The sequence below is a fragment of the Setaria italica genome, chromosome III (genome assembly GCF_000263155.2).
Source record: "Setaria italica strain Yugu1 chromosome III, Setaria_italica_v2.0, whole genome shotgun sequence".
Classification (NCBI taxonomy): domain Eukaryota; kingdom Viridiplantae; phylum Streptophyta; class Magnoliopsida; order Poales; family Poaceae; genus Setaria; species Setaria italica.
In genome coordinates, this window is record NC_028452.1 from 17043136 (window position 1) to 17067604 (window position 24469).

The 24469-nt window shown below is 44.2% G+C and overlaps 3 protein-coding genes and 1 pseudogene across 3 annotated transcripts; 2 read left to right on the forward strand and 2 right to left on the reverse strand.

The window, feature by feature from the left end:
- The first annotated feature begins 187 nt into the window (after positions 1-187).
- Positions 188-12517, forward strand: LOC101763628 (annotated as a pseudogene).
- Positions 12518-12743: 226 nt separating this feature from the next.
- LOC101764027 (CTD nuclear envelope phosphatase 1 homolog) lies at positions 12744-15205 on the reverse strand. Its single transcript, XM_004961738.3, has 6 exons — positions 14846-15205; positions 14307-14435; positions 14086-14206; positions 13918-13999; positions 13315-13468; positions 12744-13225 (listed from the first exon to the last, which is right to left on the reverse strand). Exons 1-6 carry the CDS (start codon positions 15125-15127, stop codon positions 13091-13093), a joined length of 903 nt encoding a protein of 300 aa, XP_004961795.1. The 5' UTR covers positions 15128-15205; the 3' UTR covers positions 12744-13090.
- A 1142-nt stretch (positions 15206-16347) lies between these two features.
- Positions 16348-18052, forward strand: LOC101764437 (uncharacterized protein At4g08330, chloroplastic). Its single transcript, XM_004961739.4, has 2 exons — positions 16348-16589; positions 17131-18052. Exons 1-2 carry the CDS (start codon positions 16348-16350, stop codon positions 17582-17584), a joined length of 696 nt encoding a protein of 231 aa, XP_004961796.2. The 3' UTR covers positions 17585-18052.
- A 484-nt stretch (positions 18053-18536) lies between these two features.
- On the reverse strand, positions 18537-19199 carry LOC101764840 (histone H4). Its single transcript, XM_004961740.4, has one exon. It carries the CDS (start codon positions 19119-19121, stop codon positions 18810-18812), a length of 312 nt encoding a protein of 103 aa, XP_004961797.1. The 5' UTR covers positions 19122-19199; the 3' UTR covers positions 18537-18809.
- Between the last annotated feature and the right edge of the window lie 5270 nt (positions 19200-24469).

The window sequence follows — 24469 nt, forward strand, 5'->3', positions numbered from 1 at the left end:
TCCCCCACTCGCACAGCGCACAATGCCGCGCAAACCCTAGTGCCCCCACTCCCGATCTCGCGCGGCAGCCATCGGGCAACTGCTGCCGCTCGCCGGCCGCCGCGGCGCGGGAGGACGTCAAGTCGTCGCACTTCCCGGCCTCGGCCGGCGGGAAGAAGAAGCCCCACCAGGCGCGGAACGGCGGCGGGGCCGGCGGGGGCGGCGGCGGCGGCGGCGAGAAGAAGCGGCTGTCGGTGCTCGGGGAGGAGGGGTGCGACGTGGGCGCCGGGATCGAGGATAAGTACGCGCTGGACCGGGAGCTGGGACGCGGTGAGTTCGGGGTGACGTACCTGTGCATGGACCGGGGCACGCGGGAGCTGCTGGCTTGCAAGTCGATCTCGAAGCGGAAGCTGCGGACGCCCGTGGACGTGGAGGACGTGCGGCGGGAGGTGGCCATCATGCGGCACCTGCCCAAGAGCCCCAGCATCGTGTCGCTGCGGGAGGCGTGCGAGGACGACGGCGCCGTGCACCTCGTCATGGAGCTCTGCGAGGGCGGGGAGCTGTTCGACCGCATCGTCGCCAGGGGCCACTACACGGAGCGCGCGGCGGCCGCGGTCACGCGCACCATCGTCGAGGTCGTGCAGCTCTGCCACCGCCACGGCGTGATCCACCGGGACCTCAAGCCCGAGAACTTCCTCTTCGCCAATAAGAAGGAGAACTCGCCGCTCAAGGCCATCGACTTCGGCCTCTCCATCTTCTTCAAGCCCGGTAAGCTCCCGCCATCGAGATCCGCCCCTGATTTGGGGGAACTGCTGGCCGCAATTTTGGACTTCTTTTCGTGGATTCTGGCTGGATCCGTGGGTTTGGTCGCCGGTAGTGGTCGTTGCTGTAGCTAATTGCTTTTCTCGTGCTTGCGTAATCTGAGGCGGAATTGATTTTTCTCTTCTAGTACTGTATAAGCCTGTAACGTTAGCACTTCTTTAGATTTACTTTTTGGGAACAAGTTGTGATATTGGACATGACAGCACTTAGCAGTTCAATGTAACTTGTTGCTGTTGCTTCTGAAGGCATTCTGGATAGCTTTATTGCAGACTGTGTGGTGAGCTCAGAGATTCGAATCTAGGAGCTAGGTTCGCCTGTTGGCTCATTGCCTCACTGCTATTTTTAGAATTTGGAAATAATTAGTGGGAGCATACGTCGCATAGCTGTTGCCCGACATAGCTGACTTGTCTCTCAACCAGTACATAACCTTGTATGCTTATTCAGTTGCAACTGAGTTCAGTTATTTTGGGAAACTAGATTCTGTACAACAATAATACTAATTTGGATATATGTTTCAAGCAACTTCTATTAGACTTAGAAGTAAACATATGTAGCTTCTTATCTCCTAAACAAATGATCCCTTACTTTGGCTGCAGTGCAATAATTGTCTTGGCAAATTTTTATAAATTATCATCCACATATAGTCAAAAAAACCATTCTGGTGCAAACTTTCCACTGCACTATGTGGGTGTGGTGGAATTTGGTTATGGTTTAATGATCTAAATTACAAGCCTTGTGCTGTGTGCCTTTGTTTTCCTTTGTCAAATGTCTGTATGCTATTTGTCTCAATTCATAAAGGCATTGTTTTCCTTTTTCAGGTGAAAAGTTTTCCGAAATTGTGGGAAGTCCCTACTACATGGCTCCTGAAGTCCTGAAGAGGAACTATGGACCTGAAATAGACATATGGAGTGCTGGTGTTATCTTGTATATTTTGCTATGTGGTGTTCCTCCATTTTGGGCTGGTAAAGGGCTTTCGTTTGTGAGAAACTTTTGTCCTTCAGAGTTACTCTTGTGCAAATGATCTTACCAGACAAAAATTGCAGAGACTGAACAAGGAGTTGCACAAGCTATACTTCGGGGAAATATAGATTTTAAGCGAGAACCCTGGCCCAATGTTTCAGATAATGCTAAAGATCTCGTTCGGCAGATGCTTCAGCCTGATCCAAAACTCAGGCTAACGGCAAAACAAGTTCTTGGTAAGTTGTAAATCGTGCTTTTACCTTTTCCTTTGTCAAATTGCTACATTGGCACGTTGCATAAGATGTGCTGAGGGCTCAAAACATCTGATAAAACTTCTGCATGATCTAGTCTGAATCCTTGTTCCTGTAATTGGTCCAGCTATAGTTTCTGCCATCTTTCTGGCTTCCAAGTTTGTTAACTACCTGCTTACTGCTTAGATAATCTGGCTAGGTACAGTGTGTAATTCTGTGATTTGTACAAGCGATTAATGACAGTAAAAAAGTGAAAATTGATGGATCAAAGTTGAGTAAACAGATACTGTAAATGTTTTACTGTTTTGGTGTAGCTCCTAATTCAAGACAGTGTTTGGAGGTAGATGTATTTTGTTATCGTGCCTTATGGCAAGTGCCAGATTGCAGTTACTTGTAGGTTTTGGTTTTCAAAAGAAAAGATGGTAAAAAACGGTTGCTGTTTATCTAAGAAAAGAGGGCTAACACCAATTTCTAAATGCTATTTGTTCCACGCACGGCAAATACCCAAATGAATTAGGTGCCACCACGTTTGTTCAGTTTTTGCTGTTATTTCTTACACTCATAACCAAACTGTGAGTTATTTAAATTTTCAGTGTATAGATCTTAAATAATGTTGGAAGTCCATCTGGCACGTGTTACTAGGCATCATCCCATTTTGTCCCCCCTTTTTCTGTTCAGGCATTTTCTACTTCTTTCGATATAGCGCTCAGGTTCTTTATTTCTGTTATTGCAGAGCATCCCTGGCTTCAAAATGCTAAGAAAGCTCCAAATGTTCCTCTTGGAGATATCGTGAAGTCAAGGCTGAAACAGTTTTCAAGGATGAACAGATTCAAAAGAAGAGCTCTAAGGGTTCGAAACCTTCCTTTCTCATGAATTTGATTGGGTGTGCTTTACTGCATTCTTTCGCAAGCTACTATGGAAACATTTGCTTTACTGACAAACACCAGTATGGTACTTCACTAGGTTATTGCTGATCACTTGTCTGCTGAAGAGGTTGAGGACATAAAAGAGATGTTCAAAGTGATGGATACTGATAATGATGGTAAAGTTTCTTATGAAGAGTTGAAGAACGGGATCGCAAAATTTGGTTCCCATCTTGCAGAATCTGAAGTGCAAATGCTTATCGAAGCTGTAAGTACTTTCCGTCTAATGGGTTGAGTCACCATTTTCAGTTTTAGTTGATCTGAATTACACGGTTTCTGCTACCTTTGATTTCTAATATGCTGGATCGTAAGTTTCCCATGAAACCAGCAAAGTTAGCTAAAGTTGTACCAGGTGGGCAGGTGGTGCAAATGGTTTGCCTTTTCTCCAGTTCTTTGTCCTAGGGACTGTGGAGGCTAACAATATGGCATTAAGGACATGATGAAACATTTAATCCCATTTCCCTGAAGGACCTGTTTGTTATACTTGTTCTGTATGATTTTTGAAAGCTGTTAGAACCAGGGCCCCGTAGCTGACATGTCACTGAACTAATTTATTTTGTCTAGGTTGAGTATATTGCTTTAATTTAATTTGACCTTTATTTTTTCCCTTGATTGCTTGGATCCATATAAGACCATTTTTTGCAATTTGAGTGCCAACTTGAGAACTTAAGTACCCAGTTGGCTTACTCTAGTACTCCCTCCGTCCCAAATTGTAGGTCGTTTTGTCTTTTCTAGATTCATAGCTTCTGCTATGCATCTAGACATAGCGTATATCTAAGTGCATAGCAAAATCTATGAATCTTAAAAAGTCAAAACAACCTATAATTTGGGACAGAGGGAATATTAGTGAGAAGAAGATGTTTATTTGTATCTAATCTTTGTGGTTGGAATAATAGGTGGATACAAATGGTAGAGGAGCACTAGATTATGGTGAATTTTTGGCTGTCTCGCTTCACTTACAAAGGATGGCAAATGATGAGCACCTTCGGCGGGCCTTCCTATTTTTCGACAAGGATGGCAATGGTTTCATTGAGCCTGAGGAGCTTCAGGAAGCCCTGGTGGAGGATGGAGGAGCCGATAGCATGGACGTGGTCAATGACATATTGCATGAGGTTGACACGGATAAGGTGATGATTTGCAGAAGCCTTCTGAAATAGCTACTGCCTTTGAATCTTATTCATCTGTTAAAGATGCAAAAACTTTTATTGTCTCTGCAGGATGGTAAAATTAGCTATGAAGAATTTGTCGCAATGATGAAGACTGGCACAGACTGGAGAAAGGCGTCAAGGCATTATTCAAGAGGGCGCTTCAATAGCCTTAGCATAAAGCTTATAAAAGATGGGTCTCTAAAACTGGGTAATGAGTGAGGTTCCTGCTTGCAGCCGGCGCGGCTTCCTGCATTGTAGTCTGCCCCTCTGGCCCACTAAGCAGAAACCCTCTTCCATTTGCTAATGATTATTTTGTCTGGGGTTTAGTTAGGCGGAGCCTCCCTGATTGGTTCACTCGTGTAATTAGTAGCCCTTTCAGTATTGCTGAGGAGCATGTACTGAATGATGTGCGCCTGCTTGCTTGCCCATCTCCGGTGTACCTGACACTCAAGTGTTGTAAAATGTTTTGCTGTTGACCTCAAATGCAATTTGCTGCTTTGGTGTACTGGAGTTGTAGGTTCATTTGCAGCGGTAAAGAACTAGTAGTACATATCAAACAGAAGTGCTGAAGAGGAGCTAAATACGAAATTCTTTGGTGTAATCTGTTAAGGAGAGTGAAGTTCTTTGAGTTGTCGGTTCCTGTTCAGTTGTAGGCCTGACTTTCAAATTGCCAAGCATTTGCTGATACTTCAAACTGAAACTCGATTACATGGTGCTGGGAGCCTGGGACGTCAGCTTGGATGCACTGTTCTCTGCAGAAGAGCCTGGGACATCTGCTTTGGTGTAAGCAGTGATTACTTGCAGCTTCAACTATACAATAACAGCATGCCGTCAGAAGAAAAGAACGTGATTCAATTTGCAAGTCCACAATCCATATACAGTGCTACGCTATGGATGCTGTTCTCTCTGCACTAGCTTACATGTACGGCAAATTGTCTGACGATATTTTGTCATATTCCAGCAGTCTGATACCGGTGGTACCAGAACTGGACGAAGTCTTCAGAAACAGGAAAGAAGATCTGGATCAGGAGTCCTGTAGTTTGGTGAGGAGGTGCTCGTGAGAGGAGCCTGTCTGATCGCATTGGCTTTTCAGGCCAATGGCTTTGGCAAGATACAGCAATGCTACACGAGAATCAGACATACTTCTGCCACTACCCTTTTCCTTTCCATTTCCAATGTGTTTGGGGATTGTGGAGTAGCACCTGACGCCTGCCAGATCTACCAGACTACCATTAATTGCTTTGATCAAGAGATGAAGAAATCACCTGATAAAAAGAGAAGATCAAGAACCGGCTGGAAATGCAGCAGGGTGAACTGTTTGCATGTTCTTCCATCTTAGGGTCGCATGGCTAATATGTGAAAGCGCTAAAGTTTAGCATCTTTATACATTAGCTCACCTAAAACCAAAAAAGTAAAAAATATTAGCTGGTGGGGAGAAGCTAATGATGCTAATGGCTTGTGAAAAGACAAAAGGGGGAGAGAAAGGGAGGAAGTGAGGAGATAAAAGTGACTTTCATAGACTTTAGCTGTATTCATTAGTCATATCTCCAAACGTAAGTGCTAATAGGTGGAAGTGCTAAACTTTAGATAGGTTAAACTTTAACCCTTGCTAAACTTTAACGGTAGCACATGCAAACATGTCTTATTCTAATATCTTTTCCGGCATGATCCTACGGAGCCCTGTACGCTGCCGACTAAATACCATTCGCATTAAATTTATAATCGCGACGCGTGCATAATTAAGCGTCAATCTAGTAGTTAAGTTAGCAGTCGATGACAGAGAAAGGAGCTGCTTTATCCCCTGTAGTCTCCAACCACAGTGACAACGAAATTCTCTAGTCCAGCGTCAGGGTGCGCCTAATCCTTTTTTGTGGTGCTTTCACACGGCGACCCGATTTGTAGTTCCAATCTTTCCCTCCAACAAATCAAACCTGAAGTATGAAAGGAGCATCCATGATTGAACACAATAGCTTAACATGAAATTGAAACTCGATCACTTCTAGTGTTTTGTCAGAGGGCCTGTTCGCTTCAGCTTATAAGCCGGCTGAAAAGCTGAAACGGCTGATTTGTTGTGAGAGGAAAACACTGTTTGATGGCTGATAAGCCGACTGAATAAGCTGAAGCGAACAGGGCGAGAATCAATTACAAATGCAGCAACTGAAGTCATTTGAAATTTCGAATGTATTTGTTTACAGAATCACAGAGGGTGATGCGTCGAGTACGAAGCCGCCTGCGCCTCGGCGGATCTGGTGTCCCCTTCTGCTGTTGGGATCCGACGCCAGCGCCAGCCACCAGCCCGTAGCGTTTGGCTGTCGCGGTGCACTCACGGGACACGCCGCCGGCCCGGCAGGCGCAGAGGATCCCATCCCCCACCTCCCCAGCGAAGCAGCGCGAGGAGGACGGCGTCCAGGTATGTTGCGGGCCCGCGCGGCAGCGACCGACAATAATGGCGGCACTCCACATCGGAGACTCCACTCCCCACCTCCCCGACCACCCACCGCATCGCCACGCGACAGCGACGCCCCGCCCCGCCCCCGGATCCCCGCGGACGCCGACGGCTGGGCCTGCCGCCTGTCTCGTCGGGGGCGGCGGGTCCCAGCACCCAGAGGCCAGAGCTACTCGCTCGCTCGCTCTAGAAGAGTTGTTGCGCGGACGCCGGGCGCGGCGGCCGTTGGATCCCGTGCCGTGCCGCCCGCCGCCTCGCCCAGCGTCTCCCTCATTGCCGCTGCCTCGTCCGCCCGCCCGCCCGCTTGCTTCGCGCTCGCTTCGCTTCAAATGGCAGCGGCGGTGCGGGCTGAGCGGCCGCGAGCTTGACCCGGGCGCGCGTGGGCTCCGAACCCAGCCATGTCGGCGCCTGGCGCGGAGGGGGCCGTGGCGGGCTTCCGCGGGGAGCACGGCCTCGTGCGCGCAGCCTCCGCCACTGAGTTCTCCGGGTTCGATGACCCCCAGCTCCCGCCGCTGCGGCTGCGCGCCTCGTGCGGCGGCGGCGTCGCGATCGCCAGCCCGTGCTCCAGCTCCTCCTCTGATACCTTCGTCAGCATGAGCTCTACGCCCTCAGGTACCGCATGCTTGCGATGGTGTTTATCCACTCTAATGCGTCCAAGCACTCACTGACACCGCTGCCAATCTCGATTCCTCTCGTGATCGGATGGTGCTTGCTCTAAGTTTGTTTACTAATTTTGGTCGGTTTTGCTGGGCTCGGTTGCTCCCCGTGGGGATCAGAAACGCTGAACTCGTGCGGGCTGTGGTCGCCGCCGCGCGCTCCGTCGGAGGCCTCCTCGTCCGAGATGGAGTTCGGCACGGCGCGTGAGTACGAAACCACCGATCCCTTCTTCGGTGACAACTGGCTCCGCGACAACCACCTGCCCCACAGCAAGCCGGAGAGCGACGGCAGCGAAGGGGAGGACAAGTTCATTGTTGGTCCTGACGTCAGCTTGCGGCGGAGTGAGATGCGGGAGCTTGACGATGGCTTCGGCCGCAGGCACGTACACAGAGACCACATTGCGGATTCTGATGGGTGCGCAGAGGTGAATGTGTGCTTGTCACCGCCCTGTGGCTGCTGTTACAGGGAAAAGAAGAATGGTGAGGAGTTGGTGAGAGATTCTTGCTATGCTGTCTATGGGAGGTATCAGATCATGGACGACCATACGGAGGTGCTTGATGAGTGCGTCGCAGAAGCGTTCCGGTTCAGGCTGAATGCCTTTGTTGGCGCTGGTGATCCATTAGTGGATTTCAAGAAAGGAGAGGGCGATGGGTTGGATCTTAGTGCTCTGGAGAAGGAGCTTCAAATGCTTAGTCCGTACTTGGCTGATGCAGATGCTCTTGAGAGTAAGTAGTTCTGACCTCTTTCCTTTTGTTAAGTTCCATTTCTTGCATTTCGCAAAAAAATCAAGCAAATGTAGAAGGAACTCACTTCACGACGTTGTAATTGGATCACCTTTTCTTTTAAGCGATTGGAATTTTCATTCCTGTCTACCGTTCTGCTTTGCACATCTCAAAATATTCCAACTTTGTTTGGCGTCAAGTTCAGGATTCATGATGGTGCATTGAATTTAAAATCACTGCTCAAATTCCACACCAGTGGATATAATTGCAAAGCAAGCTGGAATCTAGTTCTACATGTCCATGATGCAATTGATTCTCATTCCAGATTTGTATGCCTTTGTAACTCTGAAATTCATCGTTCCCAATGATTTTTTTTATGGACTAAATGATTTTCTTTTTAACTGTAATTATCTCTTGCAGATGTTGGGCTTGAACATGACTTCAGAGGCAATGAAAAACTTGATGTTTGCGTGGTAACAAATGAGGAAAATGCTGATGGCGAAGAATTTCTAAAAGATAGCTACAGCATACATCCTTTTCCTGAGAACACTGACCCTTTAGATGTTTATGGGGTGGAAGATTTTGTTACAGCAGATACAAATGTTCGAAACTCTACCACTCACAAATTTCAGGAAGATCCAAAAGTGGATCCTGCACTCTCTAAGTTTCATCAGGAGTATGAGGTATTTGGCTTGAAAATTTTCCACCGGAAGAACAGGTGTGCATCAGATATTTTTCTTATTTTCTTCTGCTGCCAAATAATTCTAGGGATATTGTATGCTCATGCTATAGGTGTTCACTGCAGGACTGGCTTTGAGGAAAACAAAGAATTTCCTATTGTCATGGATTCAGTTATAACTGGAAGATATCGTGTCACCGAGTATCTTGGTTCTGCTGCATTTAGCAAGGTTGTACGTGCACACGATCTTCAAACTGGAGTTGATGTATGCCTTAAAATAATAAAAAATGACAAGGATTTCTTTGACCAGAGCTTGGATGAGATAAAGCTCCTTAAGTTTGTCAATAAGTATGATCCAGATGATGACCATCACATACTTCGTCTCTATGATTACTTCTACTTTCAGGTGTGTGATGCATAGACTCAGTGAAACTAAGTCTTTTGCTTTGTTTTACATTGAATTCAGTGTACAATCATATTGCTCTTAAGGATGCTGTTCATTCAAAGTTCTAAGGATACATTAACAATACAAGTTTTTTTTCCCTGTTCGTGATGTATACTTCAATATTTTCCCTGTTTGATATTATCCAAGCTTTTTTTTTGAACACGCAAAATGCTAACAGTGAAACAATTCAACAGGAGCATCTCTTCATTGTCACTGAATTATTACGCGCAAATCTGTATGAGTTTCAGAAATATAATCAAGAGTCTGGCGATGAGCTATACTTTTCATTGCCCAGAATACAGGTATGTGTGACTATTTTGTGATCAAATAACTGCGTATAACTGTTATATGGAACCGTTAATTATTCTGTGAACTCTGATCGTTAAAATTCAAATAATCAGAAAAAGCATTTATAGCTAACCATGTAATATCCTACTCTCTCTGTTCCAAAATGTGAGAGGTTTTAGTTTTATCCGAAGTCAAACTTTAATTTTGACCAAGTTTATAGGAAAAATATATTAACATCTACAATATCAAATAAATGCACTACCAAGACATTCTTTGTGGTGAATTTAATGAAACTGATTTGATGTTGTAGATATTGGTTTATTTTCTATAAACTTGGTCAAATTTAGAGAAGTTTGACTTAGGAGAAAACTTTACATTTTGGAACAGAGGGAGTACTTCGTTTGGTCTTTGTTCATCAACTATCTGAGTATATATTTTTAAAAATGATTGAATAAATAGTCTAAGTGTGGTTAAATTTTATTAGGTGGAAACAATCTCTGTACTTCTGTAAAAGAAAGTTTTTTTTCAATCTTTGTTGATCAACTATCTGAGTATATTTTTTAAAAAATGTTTGGATAAATACTGTAAGCGTGATTAAATTTTATTAGGTGTAAACAAAAAATTGTCTACTGAAATATGAGCCTTTTGTCTTGCTTTCAGGCTATTGCTCGGCAATGCTTGGAGGCTTTGGTGTTCTTGCATCATTTAAACATTGTTCACTGTGACCTGAAACCAGAGAATATCCTTCTGAAGAGCTACAGCAGATGTGAAATCAAGGTTATTGATCTTGGAAGCAGCTGCTTTTTGTCAGACAACTTAAACTTATACATTCAATCACGCTCGTACCGATCTCCTGAGGTCATCCTGGGTTTGCCATATGATCAGAAAATTGACATTTGGTCCCTTGGCTGCATCTTGGCTGAACTGTACACGGGTGAAGTAAGTTTTCATCTTGACTTCCTATTCTATGTTTTGTTTGGTATTATACTAAACTCTCAACACATTGAAATCTTGTATGCAGCGAAAGAAAATGATTCTTAGAAAAAGCCTATTGAAATTACAAATATGATCGTGCCGACAGTTAAATCCTTACGTGTCTTTTAAGCTTATCTTGCAACTGTTGGCAATTTTTTATAACAGCCCCTACTGTGGTAAATAACTGTCAGCACAACCTAATTTGTCATTGTGTTGGCATTTACTGTGGCAAATAACTTTTGGCATTTGATGTTCTCATTGTGTTATGTTACCTTGTTTTGTTACTCTCTTAATCCAGAGAAGACCAATATACAGGAACTCCACAGGTGCTTGACTCGTTTAAAAAGAACCTTAGGTGGCATTGCATTAAGAAGAAATAGGCACCCAAATTCAATTGAAGAAGACACTAACCTGGGTGGTGGCTTCATTCCTGTGGTTCCTAAAGCTTATGATTAAACATCTGAAAATTACTTGCAGTTTAGAATGCACATAATGGGGAATCATTATGTTGATATGATCTTTACTATTTGAACTAAAAATAGTAGTAGAGACTGAAAGCAATGAGATTGCATGGAATAATAGATTGGATTGATAGAGGGATAGGTGTACATATATATAGGGGTGAGGAGATCTTGAGGTTTATGGAAACAGAACCAATCAAGATCTCCCCGTATCCCTCTAGCTATCCAGGGCCGGCCTAGCGCATACAGCACATATACATTGTCTAACAGAGACTATGTTCTGCTTTTTGAAAGAAGTCATATGTGATTGCAACCCCTTCAACATGTCACAGGTGCTCTTTCCTAATGAGTCAGTACCAATCATTCTTGCTCGCATGATCGGGACAATTGGTCCAATTGATATGGAAATGCTTGCGTTGGGACAGGAGACACAGAAGTACTTCACAGATGACCATGACCTTTTCCACAAAAATGAGGTAACCATTGGATTATATGCCAATATTATCAACATAACTTAGTTTGCACATATAGTTCAAACCAAATCTGTGATGTTATATGTGCCAATTTTTGCATTATGACCTGAAAATCCTAGTCTTTGTTTAGTTTTAAGGACCCCTTGTACCACATGAGTGGCATGGTAAATGCCACCAGCAGTACAGTTACTTTGTATTTTTGCAATAGAGGCTTATTTATGCTGCAGCACTTTTTTTAATTTTTTTATGCCATATACAAAACCTCAAATAGTGTAGAAGTAAAAGCTGATAGCTCAAATACAGGTATTGTTGTACCAAGTAAAAGCTGTGTAGAAGTAAAAGCCTGCGAAAATAATGTTGTACCAAGTAACATAACCAATAGCAACAAGATACTGTTTGGAAGAAGTCTCAACTCGCAAAGAAAAAGAGGTCTTCTCATTCTGCTTCATCGCTAAAGAAAGTAAGAATCTGATCTGCAGGTGCAGGCTCGATGGTTAACACCCAATCAAATAGGTTGCTGTTTACTTCGATCTGGCTCCCCTGTCAATATGTATTAGTATCCCAGTTAGTTGTACACCATCCCCGCGCATCATTTTTAGGGGCACAAGAACCCAACAGTTTAACCCTGCACTTATACTAAAAGGCATAATTTGTTTGTTTTCACTATGAAGATCTTTGGCATAGGAAGTTAAGTTGTTTGTTCTTTGCTTAGTTTCATTCAGCACACAGTACTTGTTTTTCTTATTCCATTTCCTGTTAAAAAAATCAGGAGACAGGTCAGTTGGAGTATCTGATCCCAGAGAAATCATCTTTGAAGCGCCACTTGCAATGCCCCGACAAGAAGTTTGTTGATTTTCTCTCTTACCTGCTGCAAATAAATCCCAAAAAGAGACCAACGGCCATTGAAGCATTGCAACACCGATGGCTTTCAGTAGTATATAGTTGAGCTTGCCAATCAAGCTCTTTTCTCACAAATAGGGTTACAGTTTCTGAAGTTACTCATCTATCCTCACAAGTAGGGTCAGTTTCTGAAGTTACTCGGCTCATGGAACAACACGTTTCCTTTTGGAGCATGATTTGGCTTCGTGGGATTTTTTTTTTCAAGGTCAATCCTTGGCAATGAAACCCTGTTTTGCGACGTGAATGGATGGTGTATACACGCTAGTTGGTGCATGTAAATATGAGAAAAGTTACCTGTTGTATCTGTACAGTTGCCATGTACTACGATGTAATTGGTCCAACTCATGATATAGCCAATAAAATTGTTGTTTCAGTATTCCTTGATTTACCTTTGACGTTACTCTTATGTAATTTATGTGTTCTGAGTTAACTGAATTTTGTGGTTTTTTAGTGTTGACCTACGATTTATTTCATCTCATCAGCAAATAATCAACCAAATTCTTGTGTTTAAGTTTCAATTATGGACGTGCTACGTTCACTAGGTGACAAATTGCTAAGATGCAATGAAGATAAGAGACCTGCCATGAAAGTTACTTGAGGAAGATGACGAGCCGTGCAAAAAAAATTCTCATGTCACAAATATGTATGTATATGCTTGTACATCATTATAAGACCATCTAGAACTTTACTGCCTCAGGTTCGTGGAACTATTTGTTAGATCATCGAACTGTCAATGACAGAAACAGAAAGAAGTGCTATACAAGGATAAATTAAGAAGCACATCACAAATAGAGGTCTATAATTGTGCTGAATTACAATTCATTTTTATCCCTTACCCTCCCCTTGAACATGGTTACTCCGCATTGAACAAAATCATGCATCTATACATATTGTACAAACATTCTCACATGTTGCCTAGCTGGCTTAGCCTTCCAGTAATCCTATGTGTCAGTTGTAATTCCTAAACTGCTTGTTCAATTTGTGGGATTCCTTGTCCTTGGAACCACTCTGGCATGTGAAACGTTTCATACAATGCGGGCCTAACATCTTTTTGCAGAGAAAGGTGCTTGAGAAGCGGGAATATCGTTCCCATAAGCTAAAATTCAAGAACATATTAACGGATCAGTAACATTAGAAATTATAAGTGTAGAGCCAGAGAATTATTGAAGTACCGAGTCAGTATACCTGATCATCAATAGGTTGTCCAGCTGAAAATGTAATACAAGGTATTCCATTCAATGGTTGAAGTAAGAAACTGTACGGATTGTTATCAACAAGGACAATTCTCTGGAAATCTTTGGACAAACAAGAAAGATCTTTTACATGATCTCTGTATTCCCTGAAATTGTAAACATACAACATCAGAAGACTGAACCAGTTCACTTAATGCAACAAAGAACTTAAACTCACTGAATAAGTACTTTTCCCAATCAGACTGGTACAAAAGCCAAAAGTACACAAGCAAATTACAATCAGCAAGACATGACGGATAATGGAACCATCAGTAAAGCCAGATTAGTGAGTGGTTCACAGGAAGTGATTCAATAACTACATAAGGTAGCGAAGTCAGCAGAAAATCGGAAGAAAAGGTGAATCTCCACCAGCATGAACAGAATGTTCTCAAGCTGTTGCAGAATCACTTGTGAGTTGTAAATTTCTACTTGAAACTTACCATACAATTGAATGCAGTTGAGGCCACATTTTACTATTTTATGAGCAAGAAACCTCAAGAACAGAACAGCCCATCAATAACAGTAACAGCTTATGGAAATGCGAATGATAACTTACGTAGTAACAGTTGATGGACGATAGAGACGGTGAATGAATCTGTTATGAGCATCTATCCTGTCAACTAGAGGTTTTGCATAACCTGGGTAAGAGCACAGATCAGTGGCGTGAGGTGGAATCAACTTGGCTCTTGCTGTAAAAAAATACAAATAGTTGAGAAGATCAAACCTTCCAAACCAGCTGTAAAGAGAACAAGGTCAGCAAATTCGCTAGTTCGCTGCAAAAACTCGTGCAAACCAGGACGCTCAAAGACAGTTACACGATTTACCCTCTGCCTTCCTTCAGCATCCTGTAAACATGAAGTACTTCCTGTAAGTCCCTTTCTAAGAAGTATACTGAAAACACAAATAGATAAGCAAGAGGCACAAACAACACTGCAGTATACTTGCCTTTTCAGCCGATGTGCACTCCATGTCAAAGCAACGCAATCCTGCTTCAACAGCCTGGGTGCGCAGAGTAGCAGGAAGGCTCGATGACTCGTATGCAGAAACTAGAGTTTCATCCAAGTCAAGCACCACCTGGAAATTATGCAAGTATCATAGGAAGTTCATTCAAGCAGGCTTGATGATGATAACTAAAACAGGCAAATACGTGGACACTATAAAAAATTATAGCCTAGAATCATGTTAGTACCAATCAATTAGTCAGAAGTCTTGCCAAACAAATCATAACACACACCAAATCTCAAAATTGAACTTGCTGAAAAGCTGTGTAGCGTGTAGGTAATAATCACAACTTTTCAGTTTTTACCATTCCACTCGATAGTGCCCTGCGCCCGCACGATTCCAGCTCCAAAACCATATCCATTTAGCCCGCGGTTCATTATTACGAATAATATCATAATCCCAACTGATACTTGACCTTCCCCAAACTACCAAAGTCACCATCATTTCGCGTGCCCAGCAGGCCAAAGCAGGGAGGTCCGTACCGTGAGACGCCGGAGCGGCGGAGGCGAGGCGTCAGCGGGTGCCTCGGAGGGGAGCTGCACGAAGGCCACCTCAGGCGAGGGCTGCGCCTGGGCGGCGACTGGGAGAAGCGGGTGGCGCAGGCCCACGAAGGAGAGGAGCTGCGCCCACGAGGAGGGCGTGCCGCGGACGATCCGGAGCAGGATCTGGAAGAGCAGGCCGAGCCACCCCGCCACCGCCCGCCAAACCGCCGCCGCCGCATGGCCGCGCTGCTGAACTGGCGCCACCTCCGTCGCCGCCGACATCTTTCTGGAGGCGGAGACTAGCCGGGAGGACGGAGCGGGGAGGAAGCAATCATGGAGTGGTCGACTGCTCCGTATTAACTTTTTGTGGGGCCCGCTTCCCTGGCCGGAACGGTGAAATCCGTGACAGCCGCGTTCGAGCCGACAAAATACCCTGCCTCGTCCGAATTGGTGTTGTTTTACACGGCTGAAAAATCAAAAAAAATGGCACGCTATAAAAAAAAGTCATTTATTCTACGAGAATAATACATTCATATGTTGATGAAAAATAATTAACACGGGAATAGTCAGATCTGAACGCCAGGGGATAAAAATTGTTACGAATCAACACGACGGTCGACGGGATCTCATCCAATTCACAGACCTCTTATAAGGATTAACAACTGTATTCCAGTAGTATCAGACAGTCGATACTATCAGCAATGGAAGAGCAGTTGCCCCTCATCATGTAAAAGATGAATTATATGCAAGTCAGGTGAAAGGATACGGGGCTCACGTGTCAGCGACTTTCAATTCATAGTAGAGGATCTCCCCCAACGCCTACGCCATTGTAAGCTTGGGATAGCAGAGGGAAAAAATCATCGTCATGGTCCTCATCCTCGTTACATGAACTAACAACGGTGCTGACGTTCGATGGGAAATTTCTCGTCGGACACTCCGACAAAATATTAAAAATTATCTAATACAACATCAGCGATTACTGTTTGCAACATAAAAAATAATAAAAAATAATGTGTAAAAATAATTCCGTCGTTTGACTTAGGATGGAAAATTCTTGCCGTAACATGAACAATATGTTTCATGCAATATTTACTATGAAACATGCAGAAATAATAGTTTAACTGATTTTTTTTAATTTTGGACGTCCTTTTTTTTTGCATTACCGAACTAACAGTCGCGTGATCACATCAAAGTGGGGGCCATTTGCCGTCCACCTCATCTAGCCGTGCTCTATGATCAATCTGATGCATCCATGATGGAGCCACACGTGTCCTCGACACACTGAACCGCATGACAAAAACACCGCTCCTGCGTGCAGATGTTCGGTTCACTTCAGCGTCAGGAATGAACAAGCGCGGCCCCATTGCCTCTCTCAAGAACACGTGCAGCGAATGAGTTTGCCATCACCATCGATCGCAATCACGTACGGCGCAGAAATCACGGCACCGCCGCGATGGTCAACACAAGACCAGCGAGCAGGGAGGCCCCCGCCTGATTGTTTCATGCCTGCCCGTCTCCTTTTTCTAGCTGCGCGGTGGCAGAAAGGAAAGCCGAGCCAGCGCGGCGCCCGCGGACGCCCCAACCCCGCCTTGACCGTTGGCGGCTCCGCATCCCAAATCAGACGCCTCCTCCCTACCCCTCGGCAAGCGGAGCAATCGAGGGTGGTTGGTCCGCCGAGGCGGGGGAGAGCGAGCATGGTGAGGGCCCTCGACAGCTATTCCTCCGTCAAGGACGTCGCCTACAGGTTCGTCCCCCGGCTGCTCCATGGGCTAGTTAGTTGGATCGAGAACCGAACCCTAGGCTTGCAGGATAGTTTTCCGAGATCTCTGTAGTTCATTTCCCTTTCTTTTTTCCAAGGAAAACGGGCCCTTTTCACTCCGCTGGTATTTGTTTCTTCACCTGGTTTGTGGCCCCAAAGCATAGTTTTTGTCTGAGTGTTCTTGGGGATTCAATCTGGGAATCAAGTTGTTCGGTTCAGGTGGTGATAGTTAGATGTTTACTCCTTTGGTTTTAGTTAGTTTTGCTTGCCTGTTATTAGTGGCCTTCTTACGAATTAAACTGGATCGATCAGATAAACGTGTTTGGTTTGCAGTATATTATGACCTGTGAATGTGACACTGAGTGGAAATCAGTGTGCGCTCATGAAAACTGGCTCCTGATGTTTACTCTAGTAGAGAGAAACAGATGATAGGCCATAATTTAGATATACTGTAGTATGGTAGTTTCAGTTGTGAAATATTGTAGCTCAATTTTGGTGACATCTTGAATTTGTTTCTTGCTGGCAGCTGTGGATACTGCGGCTATGCATTAAATTTGAGCTCCTCCACACGGAACACGGCCAACATCGGATCCAAGTATGGCAAGCAGATCAGGAAAGGTGTTGTCTCATTCTTTGCAATTGATGAGAACCGTTTTACACAAACTGATGAGGTGAGCTGCATGCCATACTTCCATTCAAGCCGTTCATGGGGCTTCTTCAGAAACAGGACACGGTTGCTCTGTCGGAAATGCAGTGGTCATATTGGTAATGCTTATGAAGATGAGGATTTCACTTTGTGCGAAGCCTCAGATGATCTGGACATGAGCTCCAAGAGCAGCAGCACATCCACTCGGAAGAAATATGTTATCAAGATCAATGCACTACAGCCCTCATCGGACGATGACTCTGGTGCTCTCTTCTCCCGTGATGGCAATCTGAATTCTGAACTGCAGCCATGTGTGCCTTGTCATGTTAACTGAACTGCAAACGGAGTCAATTGAGAACCAAGAAATGCTCAGTATTGTCAAGAACTTTTTATAGGGGAATTTGCTATCTTTGTTCTGTTTCAGACTTTCAGTCCATCTTCCTGCTCATATTCTATAGCTCCATTTCCCTTCTGCAGCAGTGTAAAGTGTATATCTTGGCAGGACTAGTGAATTTTGATTGTGTGAATACTAATGTAAAATGATAGGGTTTTCGCGTCTATTCTGTAACTTGCCTCCAGACTCCAGAGTGTTTGCACTGTGTTCTTAAAGTTGGCTGCAGTTACAATTTTGAGACTTCTAGTATCAGGTATCAATTCGATATACATGTCTTGTTGTGTCTGAATGCGCATGGGCGTGGCATGCAATTGTAGATTTCAAAGAGTAACCAATGTATCAGGATATTGTAATATGCCTTTTGAATTTTGTCCATTTGAAGGTTAAGGATATGGTGGTTTTCGCATATTTTGTGGGCAGATTTTTGGTTTATAGAAGCTATGCCAATGAACAGATTAATCCTAATGGATGTTATTTGATTTGATTATTTGATTTGATATACTCGTTTCATTCATTTTCTGATAAGTTGTGGTTGCCAAATGGATTATTCAATAGGTCTTGGAGACAATAAACATCTAACTTATCCTGTTCATCACCACTGATGTTCCTTTTTGCTTGAGGCTGTCCGTCATCAGGCCTCAATTCCAACATTTTAAGCCCAACCCATTGTGATACTCTACTGGTAGGCACAGATCCTGAACATGTTTTTGCTAGGAAGAATAGCATGTAAACTAAATCTACATTTCTTGTTCAAAGGTGGCTCACTGCAAATCAATTATTTAACAAGGTGCAAATCTAAATGAAATTTACCTCACTCAAGGAAAGTAATCGCAGGAAACAAACCAGACTTCACAAGAAACAGAACCAGCATGCACAATTAACAACCACAGGATTCACAGAACTACTTTTGTTTGTAACTGCAAATAAGAATCACATATATCACAGAACAAGCTACATTTGCATTGAAAACGACACATTGCACAACAAGCTTGATTTCTAATATCAGATCATTTCATTACTGTCTCATGATTCAGATAAACCTACTACAGCCAGATGTGAGCTAAACAAGCGAGTCTGAAACTTTCTTAACCGCAAGACTTGTGAGCACGGCCAGACAACGTCGGAGCTGCAGGAGGGAGACAGCAGGGGACGGGCGCATCAGCCTCTAGCCGCCGAAGCCGTAGAGGGTGCGGCCCTGGCGCTTGAGCGCGTAGACGACGTCCATGGCGGTGACGGTCTTGCGGCGGGCGTGCTCGGTGTAGGTGACGGCGTCGCGGATGACGTTCTCGAGGAAGATCTTGAGTACGCCGCGGGTCTCCTCGTAGATGAGCCCGGAGATGCGCTTCACGCCGCCCCTCCTCGCCAGCCGCCGGATCGCCGGCTTGGTGATGCCCTGGATGTTGTCGCGGAGCACCTTCCGGTGGCGCTTCGCGCCGCCCTTGCCGAGCCCCTTACCGCCCTTGCCGCGCCCAGACATGCTTGCCGACGGAGCTGGATTCCTCGGAGGAGTGGATCGAAGTGAAGATGGGGATTCAAGGTGTGATTGGTGCTTGGAGTGGGGGATTGGGGAAGAGTGGGGAGGGGTTTAAAAGGAAGCGAGGGGAGGAAGGAGGGCGGTGGCTGCCGTTCGATGCGGAGGGGATGGACGGGTGGGATGGGGGCGCGGGAGGGATGCCGCGGATCCGTGACGTGGCGCGAGGGCGGATCGGTGAGTTGGCGTGGCGGGTCTGAAATTTCGTACGAAGAGGCGGGCTTGTGAAGGTTGGGGACGAAAATTTCAACGCAGGGCCCGCAGGGGTCGTGGTTTCGTGGGCTTTTTTTCTGGAACTGCATTTGGATTTGGCGTCGTTGCACAAACGAGGAACTATTACTATAAATTTACATCCTCCCAAAAAATCATATAAATTTACAGATTTCCTATCTTACCCCTTTTTTTTAACTTACAGGTTGAGAAATTTCTGATATGTTTATCCTGCTTTTACGGAAATTGCACTATTTTGTTACCGTTCGTTAAAAAGGTCAGATGTCCATTTTTTTTCTGAAGTAATGTTTTCAATGAAAAATATCGTGGTCACTTCCACCTTTCCAAGTAATTTTTCACTGCCTTGGAAAGGTAAATACAGAAAAATCATAATCCGAACAAAATAATCACAGGCTCTAGTTTGCAAACTAATTGTGTTTATGTTTATTTTAATATTATCTTGATTGGGTGCTTATCTTGATTGGGTACTTGCACTTTTCTAAATTTATTTTAGTATTCAACAGCGTGTTATTCTTTCAGTAGGTGACATGTCGGTCAAAAGTGAGACACCAGCGCAGTGACTTCATTGATCTTGAGATTTGGGAGTCAATCTTCCAGAGATGCTCATACGCTAGATTTGTGTGCATATATTTTACATGAATGAAGGATGAGTGTCATGTGTGCTTGTAATGGTCCGAGTATGTTTCAAAAAAAATATATACAATACTAGTTTGTATCTTTATGGGCATGTAACATCAAAACAAATACACTTTTTATGAATATTATGCACACCGGAAACGGATCCAATGTGGAGACTATGGTTTGGAGCCCCTTTACCCCATGAATTTCATGGAGCCCTCAAAGCACTTATAAATTTTATAAATTTTAGCCATAGATGAAGAAGGGGAAGGAAGAAGAAGGGAAATATTAGCCCTGTAGTTTGTGGCATTGGATCTGCGTCTAATTGCATATAAATATGGATAAGGTTAAAAATGATTATGATTATCAAATTTTATAAAAAAAAACTTGAACTGAGGATGGATGCGTGTTGATCAATCGAGGTGTCTGCGTGCTAAAAAAAAGTTATAGGCAGCAACTCTGGAGACACCTGCCATGTTCTACTCCCTCCGTTTTTATTTATAAAGCACACACGCATATCAAAATTCAGACTTTGCAATCTTTGACTAATAATTTAACTATTAATTTTTTATTTTTATAATATACACTTTATATGGTTGGACTTGTAATCAAATATTCTCTACCATGACTATAAATATATAACCATAAGTAATATAATATAAGATAAATGAATAGTCAAGGTGTTACTTGGAAGACCGTGCCAAGTCATATTATGCCTAATAAAAATAGATGGAGGAAGTAATTGCTAATTCATATTGATTTGCAAAATACAGACATTTCTTATGAAATTTGTAAAGGTTGTTAGACTTTTCGATCAAATCATTAGGAATTTACCCTTTACTAAATTGAATTAAAAAATTCTGATTATTAGTTTGGAATATTTTAGAGTAACGGCTAGTCTGAGTAAAATGCATCACTAAACTAGTACCAAATTCTCACATGAAGCACTTAACTTGCAAATGCTACACGGCACGTCATCAAACTTGCATATTTGTTCAACGGAGTTTTCCAATGTGAGAATCTGGTACTAGTTTAGTGATTTAAGTATCTTGCCCTTCACGCCATCCACTTAAGGCATGTTTGTTTGACCTGCAGTTTTTGGAGCTTTCTACAAAGTTGTTGCTGGCCTTTTTAATTTTTAGAAAATACGTTTACCTTTTATGGACTTCTACCTTTTCGGAAGTTGCACAAGAGTTCGTTGTTTGTTCAATCTTCTAACTTTTCATGCTAAGAAGCTGCTAGAAAGCTCAAACAAATAAATCCTTTGGTACCGCTGAACATAACTTGAGGAAAGCACATTCAAAAGCAACTCTAGCTCCACAATTCCCTTAAGCTCAATGATAACAAGTAAAGTTTTGTGAGTTTGGGTGAGTGATTGGAGATTGAGTGCATCCGAGTCTTGTTCCCGTCATCTTTTAAGTTTTATAAGCACTTGAGTTACTAGGATGGCACACGCGCTTCGCCGCGTGCGGAGGAAGTCCCACAAACTGTCGAAGACCCACGCTCATCCTGCATCAAATGGAAGTCATAAACATGAACCTCTTCTTCTTTTTTTTTTTTGGCGAAAACATGGGCCTCTTCAATGGTTTGAGAGATTGATCTCACAGTTTCCATTTCACTTACAGCTTTAACATTATGAGAGGGTAGGATCAACCTAGGTAAAAGGGAAAATTGTACCTGAGGTGGGGATGACAGATATATCTGAAACCTTTCAGAAAAAGATATATCTGAAATGTGGTCAAAGGATAACATACATTTAGTAGGCAAATAAGGTTTTAAGATACCATATTTTTGTTGTGACCAATTTGGTGTGGCAGGGGCTGTAAAACATATTATGGCAAGATAAGAAGTAAAAGTGAACCAGAGGCATGTATCAACCTTACATCAATCCAAGCCCAAAGAGAATTATGATTGCCCAACATCAAAAGCATTATTGTCTAAAGCATTCATCGGACAGCTTACATTATTTTAGCTTCATACAGTAAATGATCATAGAAAAAATAGTTAGGTGAATATAATGTTTTAATCCCAAATTTCCACTAAACGAAAAGGAGTGAGAGAAAAGAATGAAGAATAAACCTGCTGAAATCATCTAGCAAAATATGACATGCAGGTGGATGAGCATGTTTGTTGCTAGGTAAGACTAAATAAACATAGCCTTCTTGGTCCAGACACAGAGGTGGCAGGATATGTTCCTGTTTGCAGTAGAATACAAAACAATAGTTCACAGTATGAGATTTAGAAGAAACTTGGATGCATAAAAAGACTTTTGACCATTTGGAAAAGCACAGTGGTTGCTTTGACTATTAATTTGGCGCAAAAAAAAAACAGAAGTGCGTATCCTCACTAAATTGGCGCCAAAAAAACCAGAAGTGAGTATCCTCACTGAACACTCAAATATGGTGCAACAGGAATAACTGTCGCCTCGTCTATATAAACCAACATGTTTCTCCAGGCTATCAAACCGTATAACCGGACCAGCGATGCCCTCTGTGAAATCAAGCAATTACACAGCACCATCTTGAAATTTGAAGTGAAAATCAAAGAACAATACCAGATGAAAAATCGGCATCCGTTATCTTAGTCATTGCTTTTTTATCCCGATGGCATACGCAATAACTAATAACGCTTCGAAGCAATAACATTAATATAGCTATAGACTTTGCAGCAGAGATACCGATAGTTTAGTTCTGCTATCTACACATAACGGCTAATTTAGTAAATTAACCTCATAGATCATATTGGCAGCAGTTATCTTAGATATAGGTAGTTGATTACGATGGCACACGCATTAAACTAATAATGCTTCAAAGCAATGGCATTAAGATAGATATAGACTTTGCAGCAGAGGTATCAATTGTTTAATATATTCTGCTATCTCCGTATAAAATGATAATTTATCCATTTATCCTCTAAATCAGATACCAGGGTGCACATTTAAAATTTCCAAAGAAAAATAAAAGTCCACGCCTGCAAATTGAAGTACACGAAGCATATGAAATTAACATGAACTCATATTAGGCTCGTTTGGTAGGGTTGCGGTTGTGGCGGTGACTTCTCCAGTGGAGCAGCTTTTTTAGCTCCGACTTGTGTGGTTGAGAAAATGTTTGGTAAAAATGACTTCTTCAAATGGACAGAACAGTGAAATATCCATAACACCCCTATTTTTTACTTTTTTTTTTCTCTTCCCTTCTTTTATTTCCCTTTTTCCTTTTCCCTTCCTATTCTTTTTGCTCTCTCCTTTATTTCCATCTTCCTTATCCATTCACCGGCTTCCTTATCCATTCAGCAGCCCTCCCCGTTCTTTTCTTCGCGGTCCACGCGTCGACCGTTGTCGCACTACCGTGACCGTTGTCGCACTACCGTTGCCCCCCACCTTACCCGCCACCGGCCATCCCCAACCTCTCGGTGCCACACCACCGTCGCCCCCTACCTTAGCCGTCGTTGGCCAGCCCCAGCCGACGCGCCCCATCCTCCCGCCAGCCCCATCGGCTGCCCGACTTTCGCGGTCACTGCCGCACAGCTCGCGCCCATCAGCCGTCGCTGACTGCCTTCACCCCTTACACCCATCACTAGCCATCTTCACCCTCGCCCCCTGCCGTCGGCCGCCTTTGCCCATCTCCAGCCGCGGTCGGCCGCTTGGTGTTGCCTGCTGCGGCCTCCACCTGCTCGCAGGCCCTCCACCAAGGGCAAGGATGGGAAACGAGGAGGAGGAGCCATGGGGAGCTGGTTTTTTGGACTCCTCCTTCCTCTTCCGGCTCCTCTCAGCACAAAATGTGGGGTTCCGATGATGAAGCTGTTTTGCATCCTCCTGTTTGGCAGGGCTTTAGGAGAAGCCGGTGGAAAAGCCGCTCAAGAAGCCCTGCCAAAGAGGGCCTAAGGGCCCATTTGGCACGGCTTCTCCAGGGGCTTCTCCATCAGCTTCTGAATAAGCCGTGCCAAACACTTCTTCTGAAAATAGCTTCACTCCTGAGGCTCCGTCAAAACCCGCTGAGCCATTCGAGGGAGCGGGAGCCAAAAAAAAATTGGCTCCCCGCGCTTCTCCCCATCAGTTGCCATCTTTGTCCACGGGAGATAGAGATGATGGCGGCACGAGCGAGGTGCTCGAGTGGAGCTAGGCTGAGGCGGAGGGCGACGATGGCGTGGATGAGGCCGACTGACGTGGGGCGGATGGCGACGCCGGCATTGACGAGGCTGACCGGCCTAAAACGTATGGTAACGACGGCGTGGACGAGGCTTGCGAGCGGCGGCGCAGGATGGAGGTGCGAGCCGCCTGGGGCGCGAGGTGGAGGAGGCAACGTTGGGGCCGTGGGACGTGAGGCAGTGCTAGGGGCCAGCGGACCACGGCGCCGGGAGCGAAAGCAGTGGGGGGCTGGTGGAAGGACGAAACTCTGGAGGTGGCGGTGGAGCAGAGACGCTAGCGGCGGAGGCGCTTGGACCGGCGG